The following is a 21,276-nucleotide window of genomic DNA, read 5'->3' as shown; positions in this document are numbered from 1 at the left end:
TTGAGGTGGAGTCTCACTCTGTCGCCCAGGCTGGAGTGCAGTGGCGCAGTCTCGACTCACTGCAGCCTCCACTTCCCGGGTTCACGCCATTCTCCTGCTTCAGCCTCCCAAGTAGCTGGGACTACAGGCGCCCGCCACCACACCCGGCTAATTTTTTTGTATTTTTAGTGGAGACGGGGTTTCACCGTGTTAGCCAGGATGGTCTCAATCTCCCGACCTCGTGATCCGCCCACCTCCGCCTCCGCCTTCCAAAGTGCTGGGATTACAGGCGTGAACCACTGCACCCAGCCCTTCTATTGGTTTTTTTTTTTTTTTTTTTAAGACTGGGTGAAGATTTCAATCTCTAGACTTGAGCTTTATTCTTCATTTCAGTCATTTTTTCCTAGTATTTGTTTAATCATACCTTATCCTCTTTTTCCCCACTCTTTCTAGAAATGTCTCTTATTCTCATGTAAGATCTTGAGTCCTTTATTTTTTCATCATTTGTGAACAAAATGGCTTTCACAACTTGCTGTTGTTTGCTAACCACAACTCCTTCAGATGAAATGGATATTTCAGTTTTAAGTTACTAGTAGCATATTCCCATTTCTTGGTAGAAACAAAATGTAGGCGTGTAGGGGGGACTGAAATTCTTATTTTTACTCACTGTAAGATTCATAGCATTATTTGGCTTAAAGAAATTCATCCCAGTATTCACAGTTGTAAACAGCAAAATCTACAACATATACTGCTTCCCTACTCTAAGAATATTGAGTTTTATATGCAAAATGACTTATTGGGCTTTGCAAAGTTTTAAAAACATATTTTATAATTGTTTGTAGCTTGCAATAACTGAAGAAAAGGTCACAGTTTCTCTGTAAATAGCACCTCAGTACTACTGCTGTTCTAATAAACTAGGTCTGTCAAATGGCACTTTTTGGCCATTCAAAGTGAAATAAGAAACTTGGCATTTGAAATCTTCTTATAAAAATTCACAATTATATTTTGGAAAGTAGAACTTAAGTATGTAGGGGATATGGCACACAAATTGAAAGCGTTAGTCAAAAAACGATTTTTTTTTCACTAGTTTGGCCTGAAAGGTTGACCAAAACAGGTAAAAGTTTGCAAGTTTAGAGAGTCAGAAATTGGGGATATGAACTTCCTTCTGGGTCACATATAACATAATGATGCTTGTATCTACTTTGCTTGAGGAAAAAAAAGAAACAGGTTGTCCCCCAACAGGGTGATAGACTCAGGAGTTTCCATCCAGTTGACCACAAGTACTGTTAGGATCTGTTTACTTGAGCCATGCTGACACAGACACAGCACTTTCAATAAGCAATTAATGATCATTTAAAGGTAACTTTTTTGAATTTGATAAATAGATTTTTTTTACAGCCTGTGTTTGTGTTCTCCTAGGACTTTGCATCGAAGAATCTGTTCATGCAAAAACAACAATAGCAACAACAAACTCTCTACTGCACTCACAGTTAAAGTTCTGTTTACTTTGCACTATCTAGGACTAATGCAAAAATCTCATAGATGTGCCTATTTGCACTTATTTAATTATGATGAAAGTTTCTTCTATATGTGAATCCATTTCTGTACATTTCTACAGGCAGATAAGTGATGGGAAAATCATTAAGAATTTAGACTTCATCAGAGAAGAACCCAGGTACAATGACAGCCCAGCTTAATACATGATGGCTGATGAATGAAAATGTCTAGGGAAATGAGTGTGTTATGTACAATGTAATTTCATATCTAAGTCACTTTAAAATAATTTTTTGATGTATAATAACCCTTTCAATCACAGAACACATATGTGGCACCAATGTGGATACTACTTTAAGTATTAGGGGTGATAATATATCCAATATACCTAGAAGGAAAATAAATACCTAAAATTCATTTTCGTATCCAGCTTAATGTTAAAAGCTTCTTTTTGTTTTTTTATTTCTTAGCAAATCTCTTTAGCTCTGATGCTTGAGTTTCAGTACAGTGAGGGGGTTGGACTAGATTATTGGGGAAGAGATTAAGTAAGTGTGTGGACCCTGGTGTCACATTATCTTATTCTTTAGTCTTTGTTTTTGTTGGACTGGGTTAATTCGAAGACCTTGTCTTCGAGCTCTGAATTTCTTTCTTCTAGTGGCTCAATTCTATTGCTGAGACTTTCCAGAGCATTTTGCATTGCTAAAAGTGTGTACAAAGTTTCCTGAAATTGTTATTGATTTTTCTTTAAGCTATCTATTTCCTTGGATATTTCTCCCTTCACTTCTTGTATCATTTTTTTTGATTTCCTCGCATTGGGCTTCACATTTCTCTGGTCTCTCCCTGATTAGCTTAATAACTAACCTCTTGAATTCTTTTTCAGGTAAATGAGGAATTTCTTCTTGGTTTGGATCCATTGCTGGTGAACTAGTGTGATTTTTTGGGGATGTTGAAGAGCCTTGTTTTGTCATTTTAGCAGAGTTGGTTTTCTGGTTTCTTCTCATTTGGGTAGGCTCTGTCAGAGGGAAGGTCTAGGGCTGAAGGCTGTTCAGATTTTTTTGTCCCACGGGGTGTTCCCTTGATGTCGTATTCTCCCCCTTTTCCTATGTATATGGCTTCCAGTGAACCAAACTGCAGTGATTGTTGTCTCTCTTCTGGATCTAGCTACCCAGTGAGTCTACCCGGCTCTGGGCTGGTACTGGGGGTTGTCTGCACAGATTCCTGTGATGTGAACTGTCTGTGGGTCTCTCAGCCGCGGATACCAGTGCCTGTTCTGGTGGAGGTGGCAAAGGGTGCAATGGACTCCATGAGGGCCTTTGACTTTGGTGGTTTAATGCTCTATTTTTGTGCTGGTTGGCCTTCTGCCAGGAGGTGGCGCTTTCCAGAAAGCATCAGCTGTAATAGTATAGAGAGGGTCTGGTGGTGGGCAGGGCCCTAGAACTCCCAAGATTACATGCCCTTTGTCTTCTGCTAACCAGGGTGGGTAGGGAAGAACCATCAGGTGGGAGCAGGGCTAGGCATGTCTGAGTTCAGACTCTCCTTGAGCAGGTCTTGCTGTGGCTGCTGTGGGGGATGTGGGTGAGATTCCCAGGTCACTGGAGTTGTGTACCTAGGAGGATTATGGCTATCTCTGCTGAGTCATGCAGGTTTTCAGGGAAATGGGGGAAAACCGGCAGTCACAGGCCTCACCCAGATCCCAGGCAAACTGAAGGACCGGTCTCACTCTAACCATGCCTCCCTCAACAGCTCTGAGTCTGTTTCCAGGCGGAGGGTGAGACTGGCTTGAAAACTTGCCCAAGGCGTTCTGCCTCCCAGCTGTGAAAGAAAAGGACTTGAGTTCTTCCCCTGCATGTGAAATCTGCATGCTGGATTCACGGCCTCCCCCCAGTTCAGACCAGGAGACTTCTTGCCCTGTTCAAATAGTTACGGAGTTCAGCCAGAGAATTCCTTCTCCCTGTGGAGTTTTACTCCTGCTCCTCTGGCCACCCTCCAGATGGATCCCTGTGGTGTCTGGCAGGAATGGGCTGCTTGGGGACCCACTGAGCTCCCAGAGCCTTTCTGCAGCTTCCTCTACCCCTGTATTTTGCTCCATTTGGCTCTCTAACTTGACTCACCTCCAGACAAAGTCGGAAACTTCTCCACAAACAGACCTTCAGCTTCTCCAGTCAGAGTGTGTGTTTGGGAGAGGAGGGTCTCCCTTTCCCATGAGTCTTTCTTTTTGACTGGGAAATAAGTATCTCCCAATCTTCAGGAGGTTAATAACTAACATCCTGAATTCTTTTTCAGGTAAATGAGGAATTTCTTCTTGATTTGTATCTATTGCTGGTGAACTAGTGTGATTTTTTTGGGGATGTTGAAGAGCCTTGTGGGATCTCTTGCTCTACTTTTCCTGCTCCTCTTCTTGGCCCATTACAAAGATATTTGCCAAACATGCTTAGCCTTTATATTATTCTATTAATATTAATTCTTTTATTTAATATGATTGAGCTTCCACTATGTTCAAGGTCCTGGGATTGTTTAGGCAACTGTAATGCAGTCCTTATCTTTGTGGAGCTCATGGTTAAATGAGGAAGACATACAAAAATAGTTATGATCCAAGATGCTATGCACTAAAATATACTGGCCTAAACAAAGTATTATGGGGAGCATAGAAATAAGAGTCTTTGTCTGGTGGTCTTGGAAATATCTCAAGAGAGAAGTTGACATTTAAAATGGTTCTTGAAGAATGAATGATAATTTCTTCTCAGATTAATGGGTAATCAGATATTTTAGTTTATGGTAACAGAAATATTGAAGTGTGAAGCATATTCGAGCAATAAAGAACAGAAGTGTGAAAGAAATGGCCAAAACATTCAGTGTGGCTTCAATAGATGGCCTATGAGATTGTGAAAGCATTTTGTGTCAAGCCAGATATATACATTTTAAAATACCTTATAAGCAATAGAACACTAATAGAGACTTTTAAACTGGCGAGTGAAATGCTTTTCTGAAACATAATTTTGGGAGCAGCATGGAGGAAGGATGGGGAGGAGAGAGATCAGTGTTGAGAAGACCAGTCAAGAGGATGCTTCCACAGATAAAGGGAAGACATGAAAAAGGTGCGGATTGGCAATGGGAATGGAGATAAAGAACTGAATTTAAGAGAGATTAATGAGCTGGAGTCAACTGGACTTGGTGACCAATTGGATTATGAAAATCAGAGAGAAGAAGAAATGAGGAAGACTCTGAGGTTCCTAAGGTCAGACTAGTGACTCCCTGAAAAGACAGGGTTTGGGTTTGGTGAATGAATACAGTCATGTGCCACTTGACGATGGGAATACATTCTGAGAAATATGTCCTTAGTGATTTTGTTGTGTGAACATCATCGAGTGTACTGACATGATGATGTCTACTAGATGGTAGATGATGTCTAGTCTAGACTACTAGATGGTAGATGATGTCTAGAGACCATTGAGTAGGCATCATCTACCTGCACTACCTAGGCTATGTGGAGTAGCCTATTGTTTCTAGGCTACTAACCTGTACAGCATGTTACTGTACTGAATATTGCAGGTCGTGGTAGAACAATGGTAAATATTTGTGTAACTAAACACATAAAAGGGACATTAAAAATTACAGTATATAATCTTATGGGACTGCCACATATACAGTCCATCATTGACTGACACGTCATTTATGCAGTGCATGACTGTACTGAGCTCGGTTTGGAAAGGTTACACTTGATGTGCTAGGGTATATCCAGATAGTGATGTTGAAAGGAATTTGGAAACAAGGAACTAGAAGTTTGGGCTGGAGAGAAAATGTGGCTCCTGGGGGTAGACATAAGAGCTGGAACCATAGGTGCAAATGAGTTCAGGCAGCGAACACCCTGTCCATGTGCCCAAGGAGTTTTGCACAGTAGCTGAGCAATGGGAAGCAATGTAGGTATTCAGAGGTGTGGAGAAAAATCCTTTCTCCCTCCCACTCTGTGGAAGAGAGTTGGGTTCATTTAATCTCATATGATTTCCCTAGTACAATAGTTTCAAATCAAAGGCAAAGAAGTAACTAACAAAATAACTTGTTTGCAAATTAATTACTTTGTGAATATTGCTATGAAATTTTATAATACCGCTGGGATTTTTTCATTTTTCATGAAGAAATCAGTTTTAACTAGGAGAAAATCAATCTTTCATTTTTCTTATTATATACACTTAGAGAACCAAAAGGTTGTTTTGTACCCCCTGTGGAGTTCCTTGGAGAGTAAAACAATGCACATATTGTGTGTGTATACATGAGTACTGTTTTGGCTTTTTCTCCGTACTTTTCTACTGCCCATTTTTTTTTCCTCCAAATGTTAGGCATTTAGATTAGATCGGGTTTATCTTGTCTATCCTCTCTCTCTTCTTTGCCTCAGTCGCTTCTTTAGATTATGGGTGCCTTTGAATAGCAATGTAAGTTTACAAAAGATGCATATATAAAAATCTACTAATCAGGATTCTCAAAGTTTTAGCTAGTAGACTTGTAAGACATGACATTGCTTTTATGAAAGGTGAGAAAAGTAGTAGGAAGCACTTTTTAAAAAAATGCCAGAATTTCTTAGTAAAAGATCAAAAGTAACTCAAACCTAATATAAACATTTCAATTTTTAGACTTTTGCCTCTTGTGTCACATTCATGTGCTGTGCTAAGCTAATACTTATCATTGTTTCATTACAGAAAGTATGTTTAATAAGCACTATCAATGATTACAAACTCAGGGGATCTTATCTTTCCATCACTCTGAGACCTTTGTGGAGGTTTGTGGTTAGAAGTCTAAGTTAAAGAAAATAAAATTACACTTCTGACATCTTGCACGCTCTGCACTGAGTGGATTCTTTAAACGTTTCCTCCAGAGGATTTTCAACCAGGAACAATACAACTGCTTGCAAAGAGTCCCAGCAGGATGGGTCTGGGCAAGAGCGTCTTAACCTGGAGAAATGAAGTAGTTCAGATATTAAAAGCATCAACTGGCAAATGAACTCATCTGCACTATAGTGCAGTTCTCAGGTGAATGACCTTTTCTTCAGAAATTTTCTTAATAGTCCCCCAAAAGAAGATGAAAATGTTCTTGTGCTTTATAAAGAGGGAAAAAATTTGAAAACCTAAAGAGATCACTTAATATAAAGATTTTTATTTTACTCTTGAAAACATTAGTCTATTGATATCAACAGTAATATTATAAAATTATTATTATTATATTTTGAGATGGAGTCTTGCTCTGTTGCCAGGCTGGAGTGCAGTAGTGTGATCTCGGCTCACTGCAACCTCCAACTCCCAGGTTCAAGCGATTCTCCTGCCTCAGCCTCCTGAGTAGCGCATGCCACCTCGCCCAGCTAATTTTTTGTATTTTTAGTAGAGGTGGGGTTTCACTGTGTTAGCCAGGATGGTCTCGATCTCTTGACCTCGTGATCCTCCCGCCTCAGCCTCCCAAAGTACTGGGATTACAGGCATGAGTCACCACACCCAGCCTATAAAAATTATTGTTAGCAGCGTTTAACAGACTTGACCCTCGATTGGGAAGAATATGTCCTGTTAGACACAGTACTCTATGTGATGAAGAAAATATAGTACCTGTTCTCTAGACTGATTATAATCTAGGGTTTCCAATAAAAAGTAAACAGATATGGTAGTAAAACAGACCCTCATGTTTAATATTCAGATTTTAAGACTCATCACCAGGATCCAAGACCACACATTCCTTTTTGTGTTTTTAGTAACATATTAAGTGCTAAAAGATATAGGATGATGTTTATATCATAGATCACTAACATGCTGTGTTTATAAAACACCTTGGTATATTAGAACAACCATTGGTCCAGGGGTTCTTGTCCTGGCCATATATTGGGCAAATGTAATGGCTGCACTTTGGGACATCCAAGTTTGCAACCAGGTTTGTTTCTCACTTGGATGGAACAAAGTTGTCCTGCCCTCCATAGACATATAAGAGCCAAGATAATCATCAGTTATCTAAATAAGTATTTATGAGCCCAGTGGATATTTGTAGGTAAAGAAAGTTTTTCTTTAAAGCTCAGACAGAGAATTTCCATTAGAACATGACATCTCAGTTTGGGTAGTGTCTTGTATGCATGATTGTGTATCTTCATGTACTTGTTTCCAGAAGAAAAGCAACATGGCATATCGTAGCTGACTCTGGAATCATGTCCCAGCTATGAGCTATGTAATCCTGGGCAAGATATTCACCTTTTCTGGCTCTAGTTTAATTTGATAAATGCAGATGGAACATGCAAAATGAAAGGTTTAAGTTGTCATTTCTAGAAACCCTTTTGGCTCTTATATTATAAATCTTATGCTTCATCTCTTCATATGTAAAATGTCACCGTCTACATATTCATTTGTTCACCCATCCAACCACGCTTTCATCCATCCAATAAATAACTGATTGCAGCTTACAACATACCAGGTATTATTGTAGATACTTGGGATGGATTTGTGAATAAGACCAACAAGGTCCCTGATTTTAAAGCTTACATTGGAGTGTAGTAGCCAGACAATGAAGAAGAAAACAATCAGATAAACCAGATAATTTCAGACAGTGATAAATGCTTTATCTCAGCTAACATACTAGACAATGACCAGGATATATTCTTTAGATTGGGTGGCCAGTGGTCACTGAAGAAGTGTCATTACTCTTGAACGATGACAAAGAAGCAGCCATGTAAAAATCAAAGAGAATGCTCTAGGTGGAGAAAAGACAAATTAAAAGTCCTGGGAACCAGCTTTGTGTGTTTGAGGAACAGAAAGAAGGGCAGTGTGACTGTGGTGTAGTGTGTGACTGGTATAAAATGGGGAGAGGTAGGACAGGTCATGTAAGTCATGGGAAACCAGGGTAAGGAGTTAGATTTTACTGTAAGTGAAATGAGAAGCCCCTGGAGATTTTATAAGCAGAACAATGACTCTATTGGATTATGTATGTAAGAAGGTCATTCTGATTTCTCTGTGGAGAATGGATTGTAAATGGGCAAGAGTAAAAGCAGAAGCTTTTGTAGTTAGGAAGTTCTTGTAGTCCCAGGGAGAGGTGACAATGGTTTGGACCAGTTGAAGCTGAGATGGAGGAGAAGTGGATGGATTCTGTTGGACATAAAACAGAGGTGCCGGAAATTAGGTGTTCTTCCTGCACACAGATTTTAGCAGTGGTCCTGTAACTCAGTTGTTAGTGACCACTGTCTAGCTTCCTGTGGTTGCCTGCTTTTATTATACTTCTGTTGTTGCTGGTGACACTTTGACTGTGGATTGAGCCAAAAATCTTTCACGCACCCAGGAAGCTGTGTGACCTCGGGCAAATAATTTAATCTGTCTGGCCTTTGGTTGTCTGTATGTACACAAAAGAGGTCACCAGGTCTGACTGTGTATGATGCTGAGAAGAGGTTGAATCATGTTACAGGAAACAAAAGGTGTAAAGCTGAGGGTGTTTATAGGATGCCTGAAACATGAACAGTGTTGATGAAATTTATTGACAATGGAAATGGTATGTTAGGAAGTAGGAGGAGCATATCAAAGACACTGTGAGAGAAGATATTTTGGAGAAGATTTTATATTAAAGGTGGTATGAGAAGAAAAGAAAACATGAGAAAAAGGAAGAAAGAACAAGAAGAGAGAGATTGGTAAGGGAAACACTCACAATTTTTAACTACTGGCATGGCAACAGAATTAACCAAATAGATTTGACACCGCACCAATCAGAACAGACACTATCTATGAAAGTGGTGCTATCATACTAGCATTCCAGATTGAGTATTAGACTTGGAGATAAGAACATCCAAGAAGGATGGAGAAAAGATCCTAGCTGTTTTTGCAGTTATAAGAATCTGACGTATTCAGATCTTCCTTAAATTGTCTATCCATTAAATGCTTTAGTCATGGTTATGAGGGGCAATCTCCTTTAATACTATTTTCAAATGTTACCAAAGGCTAAGAAGAATTTGTAATTTGTCTTTTGAGCATTGTTTTAGTCCATTTTCTGTTGCTATCACTGAATACTGGAGACTGGGTAATTTATAAAGAAAAGAAATGTATTTCTTACAGTTCTGGAGGCTGGGGCCTAAGTCTAGGGGTCTAGGGGCCTAGGTCTAGGCTGAGGCCTAGGGGTGAAATTTGGTGAGGGCCTTCTCTTGCTGGTGGGCACACTCATCAGAGGCCCAAGGCATTACAGAGCATTACATGATGAGGAGGTTCTTGAGAGACAGCCAGTCTGGCTGTTTATAACATACTAACTCTCATGATAATTAACCCACTCCTGTGATAACCTATTAATCTGTTAACCCATTAAGCCATGAATTGGATTAAGCTCTTCATGAGGGTTCTGCCAATCATTTCTTAAAGGCCCCATCTCCCAATTCTATTACACTGGGGATTAATTTTCAATATGAGTGTCAGTCTGAGGGGGACAAACGTTCAAGTTATAGCAAGCATATCTGTTCTATATCTGCCAAAATAGTTACGAAGTAATTAATTAAATCCTATAGTTAAAAACATTCAAACTGCAGACTTAGAGCTGCCAAGTGGTTTTCCAAATGGAAAGTTTAAACACTGGATATGTGGAAACTGAAGTCAGCCTTCTGATAACTACATTTCATAATAAATAGGTGATCCAGGTAGTTTTTAAATTAAAAATAATAAAATGAATAATTAAGAGTGTCCAGGCTAGGCGCAGTGGCTCACGCCTGTAATCCCAGCACTTTGGGAGGCCAAAGTGGGTGGATCATGAGGTCAAGAGATTGAGACCATCCTGGCCAACATGGTGAAATCCCGTCTCTACTAAAAATACAAAAATTAGCTGGGCATGGTGGCACGTGCCTGTAGTCCCAGCTACCTGGGAAGCTGAGGCAGGAGAATCGCTTGAACCTAGGAGGCAGAGGTTGTAGTGAGCTGAGATTGCACCACTGCACTGTAGCCTGCTGGTGACAGAACAAGACTGCCTCAAAACAAAACAAAACAAAACAAAACAAAAAGCAGAGTGTCCAATAGAAAGATACTTTGAAATCTTCAGCTGATGTCAGTGGAAAACACTCTCAACATGCCATTCAAGAAAAATTGAGGCACAGCATTCCTAGTCCTACCTAAACACTTTTGTGGGCAAGAAAGATAGTCTTCTTTATTTTAATTTATTCTGACTTTCTGGAATAGCCCATTATGATATTGAGACTGAAAATGGTTAACAGGAACATTGTTTTTCCTGTGGAGGACTCACCCAACAGCAAAGAATTAGCTCTCTCAGTTGTTTGTGGTCTTATCTGGATGTATTCTGATCCTGAATCCAGAGAAAGCAAGTGTTAGAAAGAACATTACGATGTTTTTGTTTCACTTCCTTATTTCACGGAGGAGGAGGCTGAATTCCAGAGGCACCCTAGCCACAGAGCCTTACTAGTGCCAGAATTTGCCTCTGGTTTCCTTGGGAGCCACTGCAATGCACTTCCACCACACTGCACCGCCAACCATTAATGTCCTCTTGTGTTTGCCACAGTGTGGGCACAATGGGGGAAAAATCTGCTGACAAAATCATCTTCAGAAGTAGAAGACAATGCATCTATGTCTGGTATACATAGTGACCACAGACACTTTGGCTCCAAGATCTTTGTGGTTTACTTACTGCCATGCTAAAGACTCTGGGAAATTTTTTTGTGAACATTTCTAAAGGAACCGAGAACCAGTCCACTGATTTTATCTTCTGCAGCAGACGGTAGAGACATACACATCAAAGCAACAGTGGGGCAACATATTTCCTATTTTGCTGTCAGGCAAATAAGGCCCCAAGCAAAATACCCTACGTTTTTATCTAATGTAGACTGCACCTGTTCTCATGCCAACAGTTTTTTTCTTTGCCTGTTGTTTACATTGTTCCCTCCAGTTTTTAAAACGAAGCAAGTATTATTTTCCTTCTGTATGCTTTTAAAAATACTTGTTATTATAAAACAAAACATCCATATAGAAAAGTGAAAAAAAAATGTAAAATTTAATGAATAGTGCTAAAGCATACTACCTCACCCTCATAATCACCACATGTCAAGAAATACAAGATTGTCAGCACCCCTGTTTCCTTCTGATTCCAACTCTTTCTCCCTCTTTAGACAAAACCTTTAGGCTGAATTTTGTGATACTAATTCAGATTATATTAACTATTTCTATTTTTTAGTAATTATGGAAGAAACCACAACATGTATACTTCACTTAGAAAAGTTTCAAATTACATATACCTTCACTATCTTTCTAGACAATGTGCTCTATATTGACAGATGTATCTTTTAGCACATTGGAGGTATATGTTATAATTCCTCCATATCAGGGCTCTTATTGTTGATGCTGAAACAGTCTAATAGTTGCTCCTTGGAAGGTAATCAGTCTCTTTTCTCTGGCTGCTTTTAGGATTTTCACTAAGATACATGTAGGTGTGCATACTTTTAAAAAATATGCTTGTGAATTGTTGGGATTCTTGAATCTGTGGAGTGTGATTGGGTTTTAACTAATTTTTCCAACCTATCTGCTAGCTCACCAATTTTCTCTTTAACTCTGTCTGATATATATTAAACCTCTCTATTGAGTTTTAAATCTCAGTTAGTGCATTTTCTTTTGGCCGATTCTGGGAGGTTCTTTTTCAAATTAGTTGACTTAAATTTTCCTATGTACTGCAGATATTATTACAAGTTTTTCTTTTATTTGCTTAAGCATAATAAGCTCAATTACTTTATCTTGGGGACCTGATAATTCAAATATATAAATCATGAGTTTGTTTTTGTAGTTTGTTGTTTCTGTTGTTACCTTGTTTTCTTGTATGTCTCATTATTTTTATGATGCATTTGCCATTGAATGTGAATATTATTTGTAGGAAATTTTTTGAGGCCTAGGATGTCAACCTTTTCTTCTTGTAATAGTTTGCATTTTTAGTTTCAAAAGCTGAAGGGTAATAATAATGCAAATCTCCTTAAAGAAAATTCAAAGATTGAGATTTTCTAGACCACTGAAATCCAGAAGATTTTTCTAGACCATCTAATCTGAATGAGGTCTGGTTTATTTCTGGTTTACCTGTGCTCCAAGCATGTAACTCTTTGGGATTCCAACTTACTGGGGAGAGAGTTTTCTGCTAGATCTTTCACTCTGCAGATTCTGGGAGCTAAGACATAAAAACAAAAGTTTGAATTTGAAAGAACAGCAATGCTTTCAGAGTAAAAGCAGCTTCCAAGCTTTGCTTGTCTCTCGGGGTTCTGGTTCTCTCTTCAAATTTAGCCAGGTAATTTCTCCTCCTTTGTGTCACTCTTTAATGCTTTTAATAATATTTTTGGACATTTGTTCAATATTTTTGGCTGTTTTGGTGTGAGAATTAGTTTGAATAATAGGGACTACTATAACTGAAGACTAGAACACTTGTGTTTATTTTCACAATCAAATCACCCAAATTGAAGATATATAGGGGAAATATAAATTGAAGCCTAGGGATATTAAGAAAATAAGTAATTGTGAATCTTAAATAAAATTAAGACAACTAGTGTACATAGAGGTGTGACAAATAGCCCCTCCTGCATAATGCTAATCCTGTTACAAATTTCAGAAAGCAAAATAGCAATACATATTATTATAACTTTTAAACATTTTGACCAAATGTCATAATATTTACATAAAAGCAAAATGCTGAAAATAATCCCAATATCCAACATTAGTATTTTAGTTTAACAAATTATGATAGATTAACATTTGGGCCAATAATATAGTCCTCAAAAAGGATAATTATGGTGACTATGTAAAAAATGAAATGCTTATGACATAAAATAACAATAGCAGAACACAAAATAACATGTTTGCTATAAATAATAAGTATGTTTCTGAAAGATAAGGAGCAAAAATATACAAAGAGTATTTCTATTTCACTGTAGAACTAGGTAATTTTTCTCCTTAAATTTTTTTTGCACTTCTATAGTTTTCTCAAAAACAAAGACCAAGATTTCAAAACTTATGAAAAAACCAGCATGCTAATCATTTTCCTAAACAATTTCAGCATGAAAAATTGTCATATGAAAAAGGAAAACAAAACAAAAAGAAAGGGAAGGCAATGAGCAGTTTGAATTTATAGTCTAATAACTCAGAATCTGCAACCACCAGGCCAAGGCGATTTCAGTTTTCTCGTTCTGTGATTCCTGTGTAGCTTGCAAAAACAACCTTGGCTTCCGATAAGCATAAATTTATTTCAGAAAATGAAAAAGTGGGACTGGGCATGGTAGTTCACGTCTATAATCCCAGCACTTTAAGAGGCTGAGACAGGAGGATTGCTTGAGGCCAGGAGTTCAAGACCAGCCTGGGCAACATAGTGAGACCTATCTCTACAAAATTTCTTTTTCAAAAATAGCCAGATATGGTGGCGTGTGCCTGTATTCCCGGCTTCTTGGAAGGCTGAGACAGGAGGGTCCCTTGAGCCTAGGAAGTGGAGGCTACACAATGAGCTAGGATCATGCCACTGTGCTGTAGCCTGGGAAACAGAGTAAAACCTTTTCTCTGAAAAGAAAAGAAAGGAAAAGAAAAAAGAAAAGAGGGTGAAAAAATAAACAAAAATCTGGGACTTTACATTTATTATCAGGTCTTGATTCGGTTCTCAGTGGATGAGGTTTGGAGAAAATACATTTCTATCATTTGAAAATGATTAGTCTGTTCTTTTACTCTCCAGCAGGAGGAATAATGTATGTGTGTATAGATGTATGTATATGTACACAATTGTTTGTATACAAATACACACATAGTCTGTATATATTGTAGTATACATATACCTATAATACATATATTTTAATACATAATATATAACATACATACATATAACATATATTATATATACAATTATTCATTTTTAAACTACTTTGTACTTTTACAAAGTGAGCAATTTCTATTTTTCCTTGTATCTGCTTTACTGATGTACATCAGAGATTATTTACTCATCAAAAGTGCACATGGTTCTTGTCAGAGTAATTTGATCAACAGCTAGACAATTCCTTCTCCCCAAGACATACCTACTAATAAATGAAGTTTTTCCTAAACTTCAACTTTTCCCATATCTCTCTGTTTGGCTAAGTGCTACCAATTCTGTAATTCTAATTTTAAAACTCACTTCCTCAAGGTGGCATTTTCTGATTCTATAATCCAAATTATAACCCACCTGACCCTACCACCTTTATTTAAATAGTACTCCATTTCTATCACAAATTATGGTGCATTACTACATATTTATTCCGTTACCATCTGCCTCCAATATGAAAGCTACTAAAGGACAGAGACCATACCTGTTTGATTCATTCATACTATGTAAATATATTATTTAATATTTAGTATATTCTATATTCACATATGACAAGTGAGTTTCTGGTTAGGATTCTTTTTTTCTCTAGGACAGTTTTATCTTATGTTCTTTCTTGAGGGGTGGAGGGAGGATGTGAAGCTGTTTCATTTTGGTGCAACAGAGATGACTTTATGCATAAAATAAATTACTTTTATGTTAAAATATAATTATTAGGGCAACATATTTATAAAATGTCACTTTTGCTTTTTTTTCTTTCTTTTTATGCAGGAGAAATCAATGGTTCTGCCAATTATGAGATGTTTATATTTCACAACGGAGGTGTACAAATTTTATGCAAATATCCTGACATTGTCCAGCAATTTAAAATGCAGTTGCTGAAAGGGGGGCAAATACTCTGCGATCTCACTAAGACAAAAGGAAGTGGAAACACAGTGTCCATTAAGAGTCTGAAATTCTGCCATGCTCAGTTATCCAACAACAGTGTCTCTTTTTTTCTATATAACTTGGACCGTTCTCATGCCAACTATTACTTCTGCAACCTATCAATTTTTGATCCTCCTCCTTTTAAAGTAACTCTTACGGGAGGATATTTGCATATTTATGGTAAGACATTGCTTTCATCTTCCAAACTTAAGAGTATATATATGTTTTGACAACTTTTCTCACTAATGAAAACACTTAGACAAATAAATATCTTTTGTGTTGAAGTTCACTTAGATGCAGTTGATGGCAATCATTTATAATGAAGACATATGGGTGATGATTTACTATTAATCATAATTAGTATTATTCAGCAATATGCAATGTAATCCCATAGACTGCTAAGTTAGAAATAGATCATATTGCCTTTTAAACACATATGCTATTAAAAATCGGGAAAAACATTAAGACAAATACTTAAACTCATGGCTTAATAATGGGTATTATCTCTATTCACCTAAGATTTAAGGTTTGGTTTTGTACTGTGTTTGTGGAATGAAGTGTGATGATTGAAAATCATAGTTTTATAACATTACTTTTACTACTACCTCTTTTATAAACATATAGGCAGAAAAGCCCTTTCTATTAACCACATTTGTAAATACATTATATGCATAATCTTTTAAGTTTTAGTTCCTGGATCCTTGCCATAATACTGAGATGATGTTAGTCTAATAACTTGCCCACTTACTGGATTTCACGACTATAGTAAAGAAAAAGCTCTTTTAAATTTGGTAAGAGAACTCTTGGTTCAGAACTGAAAGAAGAGATTTGATTCTCAAAATTTTTCATTAACATACCTTTTTTTCCAATCCAGAATCACAACTTTGTTGCCAACTGAAGTTCTGGTTACCCATAGGATGTGCAACTTTTGTTGTTGTCTGCATTTTTGGATGCCTACTTATTTGTTGGCTTACAAAAAAGGTAAGCAATTTCTATCTTTCCTTGTATCTGCTTTACTGATGTACATTAGTGATTATTTCCTCATCAAAAGTATGCATGGCTCTTGTCAGAGTAGTTTGACCAACAGGGAGACAATTCCTTCCCCCCAAGACATACCTACTAATTAAACTAATCACTTAGAACAGAAGTTATTTATTTGTTTTATAGCCCACACATTCCAAAGAAGACTTGACTTGATGGCTTACAGACACTTATGTTATTATTATTATTGTTCAAACTAGATGAGGAAATTGAGGCCAAGAGAAGACTAAAGGTCAGGAGGAAGGTTAAAACATAAAAATAGATGCCTCTGATTTTTAAAAAATTATTATGCGTGGGCTGCAAATTTGAATCTAAGGTTCCTGAGAGGCAGGGCAGAGATGAAACAATTAGTTGTAAGTTTTGCTTTGCTGGTAAGTTAAAAACAGTCACCAAGAAATCCTTCTAAGGTGTCAATTGTAGCTGAGAAGGAAACTGACAACTTCTTTACATGGTAAGTTATTAGACTCCTTGCTTTTAAAGAAAACCACTGAGGAGCTATTTAGAAAGATAAACAACAATGACTACAACAAAAATCTCCCTGTGCTGGGGGATATTCTTTTTGATCTCTCACATTACAGGTTCTCAATCAAAGAACTGACACCACTCTGCATATTATGCGAGTATACTAGTACTCAAGTATATCCACGGTGTGGTCATTGGCCAGTGTATATCTGTGGGAGACATAAAGAAGGAAGAGAATGAGATGGGGCCCATGATCTAAGTCTATTGGGAAAGAAACAATAATGGCAAAAATGAGGAAGAAAGTTCAGTAGAAAGCTCTTTTTACGTAAAGCCGGTTTCATATTGTTTTCCTACTTAGCCTAAAGCCAGGAACCTAAGTCACATTACCATGTTTTTGTCACATACCACTTCAACGAAGAATAGAAAACAGCCAAAAAACAAAGAGATGGAGAAGAAAAGATGACAAAGCATGTTTCTGGCTTTTTCTTTTAGAAGTATTCATCCAGCGTGCACGACCCTAACGGTGAATACATGTTCATGAGAGCAGTGAATACAGCCAAAAAATCTAGACTCACAGGTACGACTCCATTTGGGGGTTTGGGTATGGAAGAGCTTTCTTCACAGTAAGCCTGCAATGTTAATTATTTTTTTTTTTTAAGAAAGGAAAACATCTCCAAGGCCTAATTCTAGTATTTTCTGTGAAAATCTGGATTTTTCACTTTAACTAGATTTATATTTTCTGCAGTATATTGAAAACAAACAAGCAATAGGTTTGTAAGTCACTACTGAAACTAAACACACAAACAGTTCATAAGCCACCATTGTATCAAGGCAATCTTCCAATTGATGTTTCAAAAGTTGGGATGGTTCTAAGTGTTTTTTGTTGAAGGTTTTATTCAGTCATTCGATGAGCGTTTATTGATCATCGGTGAAGTGTGAGTTACTGAGTGAGGCACTCTGGGGAATTTGGACAGACGTATGCTAATTTTGGACTGAGATTAGGAAAAGAGATCTGCGCTGGTGCTGCTAGAGGGAAGAAGGAGAAATTGCTGAAGATATTTGGTTATTTTGATGTCAAGAGTGTGCAAGTTTAGAGAACTTGGATGGCTTTAGAAGTCTCAGTAACGTGGGAATTTGACTTTTTGTGTTAAGAGTCAGAAAACTGAAAGTTGCCAAGTTTGAGGAGCACCCAGAAAGTTTGAAGCTTCCATTGTGGAAAATTCATGTCTTATACCCTTGAGGTTGGAATGATGTGCGATGTGTAATCAGACAGAAGACACTGCATTTTTCCACCCCTCAGTGGCTACAGACTCTCTAAAGGGGACACACATAGCTTGCATTGTCATGGAATTGTAGCATGGTTTGGGAGCTAAAAAGGCTCCTTGAGTGCACATTCATTTTTTAGATGACAGAAATTGTTGCCCAAAGTGTTCAGTGATTCTTTTGGTTCCCTAGATAGTTAATACCATAGCTTTGACACTTGCAAAGAGCTTGTATTTCATTACTTTGCTGTTGAAAAAATATGATCTCTCGATCTCTTTGCTTAATGTGTTCTGTCTGTGTGGATCCCCACAAGCAGAACCTGAATAAGGACTTGGGTGCAAGTAGTTTATTTGGGAGGTGATCCCAGGAAGAAGGGGTGAGGGGATAGGGAGAGTGAGACAGTTAACAAAGAGAAGCAAATGAAGGGCACATTATTATCAAGGTCTCAACTCCAGGCCACAGACGCCTGACTTCACTGGACCTCTGAGAAGTGTACAGATGCTGCCCAGAACTATTCTCCTGAAGGATGGCAACCACTGGCTCCATCCTCACTGATTTGGGGTTGCCTGCGGGGGGCATTAGCTTTCCCGCATCCCTGAGCTGTGCCTCTATTTGGGATGAGCCTACTTGGGATGAGTCTTCAGCGAAAGTCCGGGGCAGAAAAGCAGTGAAATGCAGTGGGGCTGTTGTTCTAGAACAGTTAGCCCTTGCAGAGCTTTCTGCCCCAGCAGCAGCTGAAATCAGAGGTGGACAGTTTCAAAGTGGTGAGTTCAGATAATGTCTGTTATAGGAGTCAGGAGTTAAACTTCTTTGGAAATGGGGAACTGGTGCTGGGTCTTGGAGCATAAAGACAAGGTTGCATGGTGTGTGTGTGTGTGTGTGTGTGTGTGTGTGTGGGTGTGTGTGTGTATGAAAGGCAATGGAAAGGGGGAAAGCTTCTTGTGGGGAACTCACACATGGAGAGCATTTAGAGAATTTATGCTAAATTTTTGTTACAGATGTGACCGTATAATCTGGAACTCTGGCACCCAGGCATGAACAACGTTGGCCAATTTTCCACAACTTGAAGTGCAAGATTCTCTTATTTCCTGGACCACAGAGAGTCTGACTTGATTTAACTACATACATCTTCTGCTGGTGTTTTGTTCAATCTGGACGAGTGACTGTATCAGTCAATGGGGATTTTAACAGACTGCCTTGGTACTGCCGAGTCCTCTCAAAACAAACACCCTCTTGAAACCAGCTTTAGAGAAAGCCCAGCTCCTGTGTGCTCAACAAATAGACCTCACTGGGAGTGGAATCCCTGTCTCCACATCTGCTCCTAGCAGTGCACCAGCCAGTAAAACAAACACATTTACAAAAATATGTTTTAAAGATGCCAGGGGTACTGAATCTGCAAAGCAAATGAGCAGCCAAGGACCAGCATCTGTCCGCATTTCACTATCATACTACCTCTTCTTTCTGTAGGGATGAGAATTCCTCTTTTAATCACACAGTCAAGGGAGATGCTACAAAGCTGGAGCTATTTTATTTCTGAGATGTTGATGTGAACTGTACATTAGTACATACGCAGTACTCTTCTTCAATTGCTGAACCCCAGTTGACCATTTTACCAAGACTTTAGATGCTTTCTTGTGCCCTCAGTTTTCTTTTTAAAAATACTTCTACATGATTGCTTGACAGCCCAACAGCCGCTCTCAATAGAGAGCTATGTCTTACATTCTTTCCTGTGCTGCTCAATAGTTTTATATATCTGTGCATACATATATACACACATGTATATAAAATTCATAATGAATATATTTGCCTGTCTTCTCCCTACAAGAATATTTTTGCTCCAGAAAGACATATTCTTTTCTCAAATTCAGTTAAAATGGTTTACTTTTTCATGTAAGTGGTGGGAAACATTGCCCAGAATTGAAAACAAATTTATTTTATTATCCTATTTTCTACCATTATCTATGTTTCCATGGTGCTATTAATTATAAGTTTAGCTCTTTTTGTAGATCGTATTAAAATTGCAAACAAAATCATCTTTAATGGGCAAGCATTCTCCTGGGGTAGAGCAGAATATTCATTTAGCCTGAAAGCTGCAGTTACTGTAGGTTGCTGTCAGATTATACCCATGGTGCCACTGGGCTTGACAGGTCAAAATGGTCCCCATCAGCCTAGAGCAGCCCTCCAGACCTGGGTGGGATTCCAGGGTTGAGAGACTCCCCTGAGCCAGGGGCCACTAGATATTCTTGCTCTCAGAGGCTGAAGTCACCCTAGGAATCACAGTGGGTCTACCTGCATTCAGAATTCCAGGATCTGTGAAGAGCACATATGTTTCAGGGCACAATTCCCTCTCCTAAAACCACACAGCCTGGAAATTGGCCCTGGCCCTTCAAGATAGCCTTCTTTAGAAGGTGATTTGGCTAGAAAGATTCTTAAATACATGGAATGTGATTATTCTTAGCTGGAATATTCTCTCTACTTCCTGTCTGCATGCCCAAGGCTTCTGAAGCAGCCAATGTGTACGCAACAACATTTGTAACTTTAGGTAAATTGGGATTATGTTGTAGTTTAACATTTTGTAACTGTGTGCTTATAGTTTACAAGTGAGACCTAATGTGTCATTATGCATACTTATATTATCTTAAGCATGTGTAATGCTGGATGTGTACAGTACAGTACTGAACTTGTAATTTGAATCTAGTATGGTATTCTGTTTTCAGCTGACTTGGACAACCTGCTGGCTTTGCACAGGTGTTCCCTGAGTTGTTTGCAGGTTTCTGTGTGTGGGCTGAGGTATGGGGAGGAGAGCCTTCACGGTGGCCAACCTGGCCCGGTTGTCCAAGCTATGCCTTGACACATCCTCATCCCCAGCATGAGACGTTTCAAGAGGAATTATTAAAGGACAAAATTTCTGTGAAATCAAATCCGGTTTTAAGAGGAGTCACTTATCAAAGAGATTTTAGCAGTAGTAAGAAGGGAAAGAATAAACATTTGATATTCAGCAACTGGAAATACCTCACTGTGTTTTCTTGGGGGGAGTAGGGAATTGATTACCTTAGCTAGCATGTACAAAGTTGATATTGTACTTGAAGATAGTTATATTGCTTGGAACAGTTGCTTTCTTCATTTTCTTTTTTTTTTTAAATTTTGAAATAGCCACAAACCTATAAAACAGTTGGAAGCACAGCAAAAGGACTATTCTTTTCCTGAGTAAGTTTCTGATCGAATGTCCTGTCACTTCTGAATGGTATTTTTTACAAACAAGAACACCGTCCTTCCTAACTATAATATAGCCTTCAGAAAATTAACATT

At 38.2% G+C, this 21,276-nt stretch overlaps 1 protein-coding gene across 2 annotated transcripts in view; it reads left to right on the top strand.

Moving 5' to 3' along the window:
* The window catches only part of ICOS (inducible T-cell co-stimulator), a 25,084-nt gene extending 4,112 nt beyond the window's left edge, over positions 1-20,972 (top strand). Inside the window, exons 2-5 of one of the 2 annotated variants that reach the window (XM_011992476.1) lie at positions 15,046-15,381; positions 16,076-16,182; positions 17,197-17,281; positions 18,966-20,972. In XM_011992476.1, coding sequence (XP_011847866.1) covers positions 15,046-15,381; positions 16,076-16,182; positions 17,197-17,281; positions 18,966-18,979 — 542 coding nt within the window. In that variant the 3' untranslated portion in view covers positions 18,980-20,972. The remainder of the gene's footprint in view (positions 1-15,045; positions 15,382-16,075; positions 16,183-17,196; positions 17,282-18,965) is intronic. The other variant, XM_011992477.1, reaches the window with a different exon arrangement.
* The last annotated feature ends 304 nt before the right edge of the window (positions 20,973-21,276 follow it).

The sequence above is a fragment of the Mandrillus leucophaeus genome, unplaced genomic scaffold, assembly GCF_000951045.1.
Source record: "Mandrillus leucophaeus isolate KB7577 unplaced genomic scaffold, Mleu.le_1.0 Scaffold411, whole genome shotgun sequence".
NCBI classification, from domain to species: domain Eukaryota; kingdom Metazoa; phylum Chordata; class Mammalia; order Primates; family Cercopithecidae; genus Mandrillus; species Mandrillus leucophaeus.
This window is presented reverse-complemented; position numbering and strand designations above follow the sequence as displayed.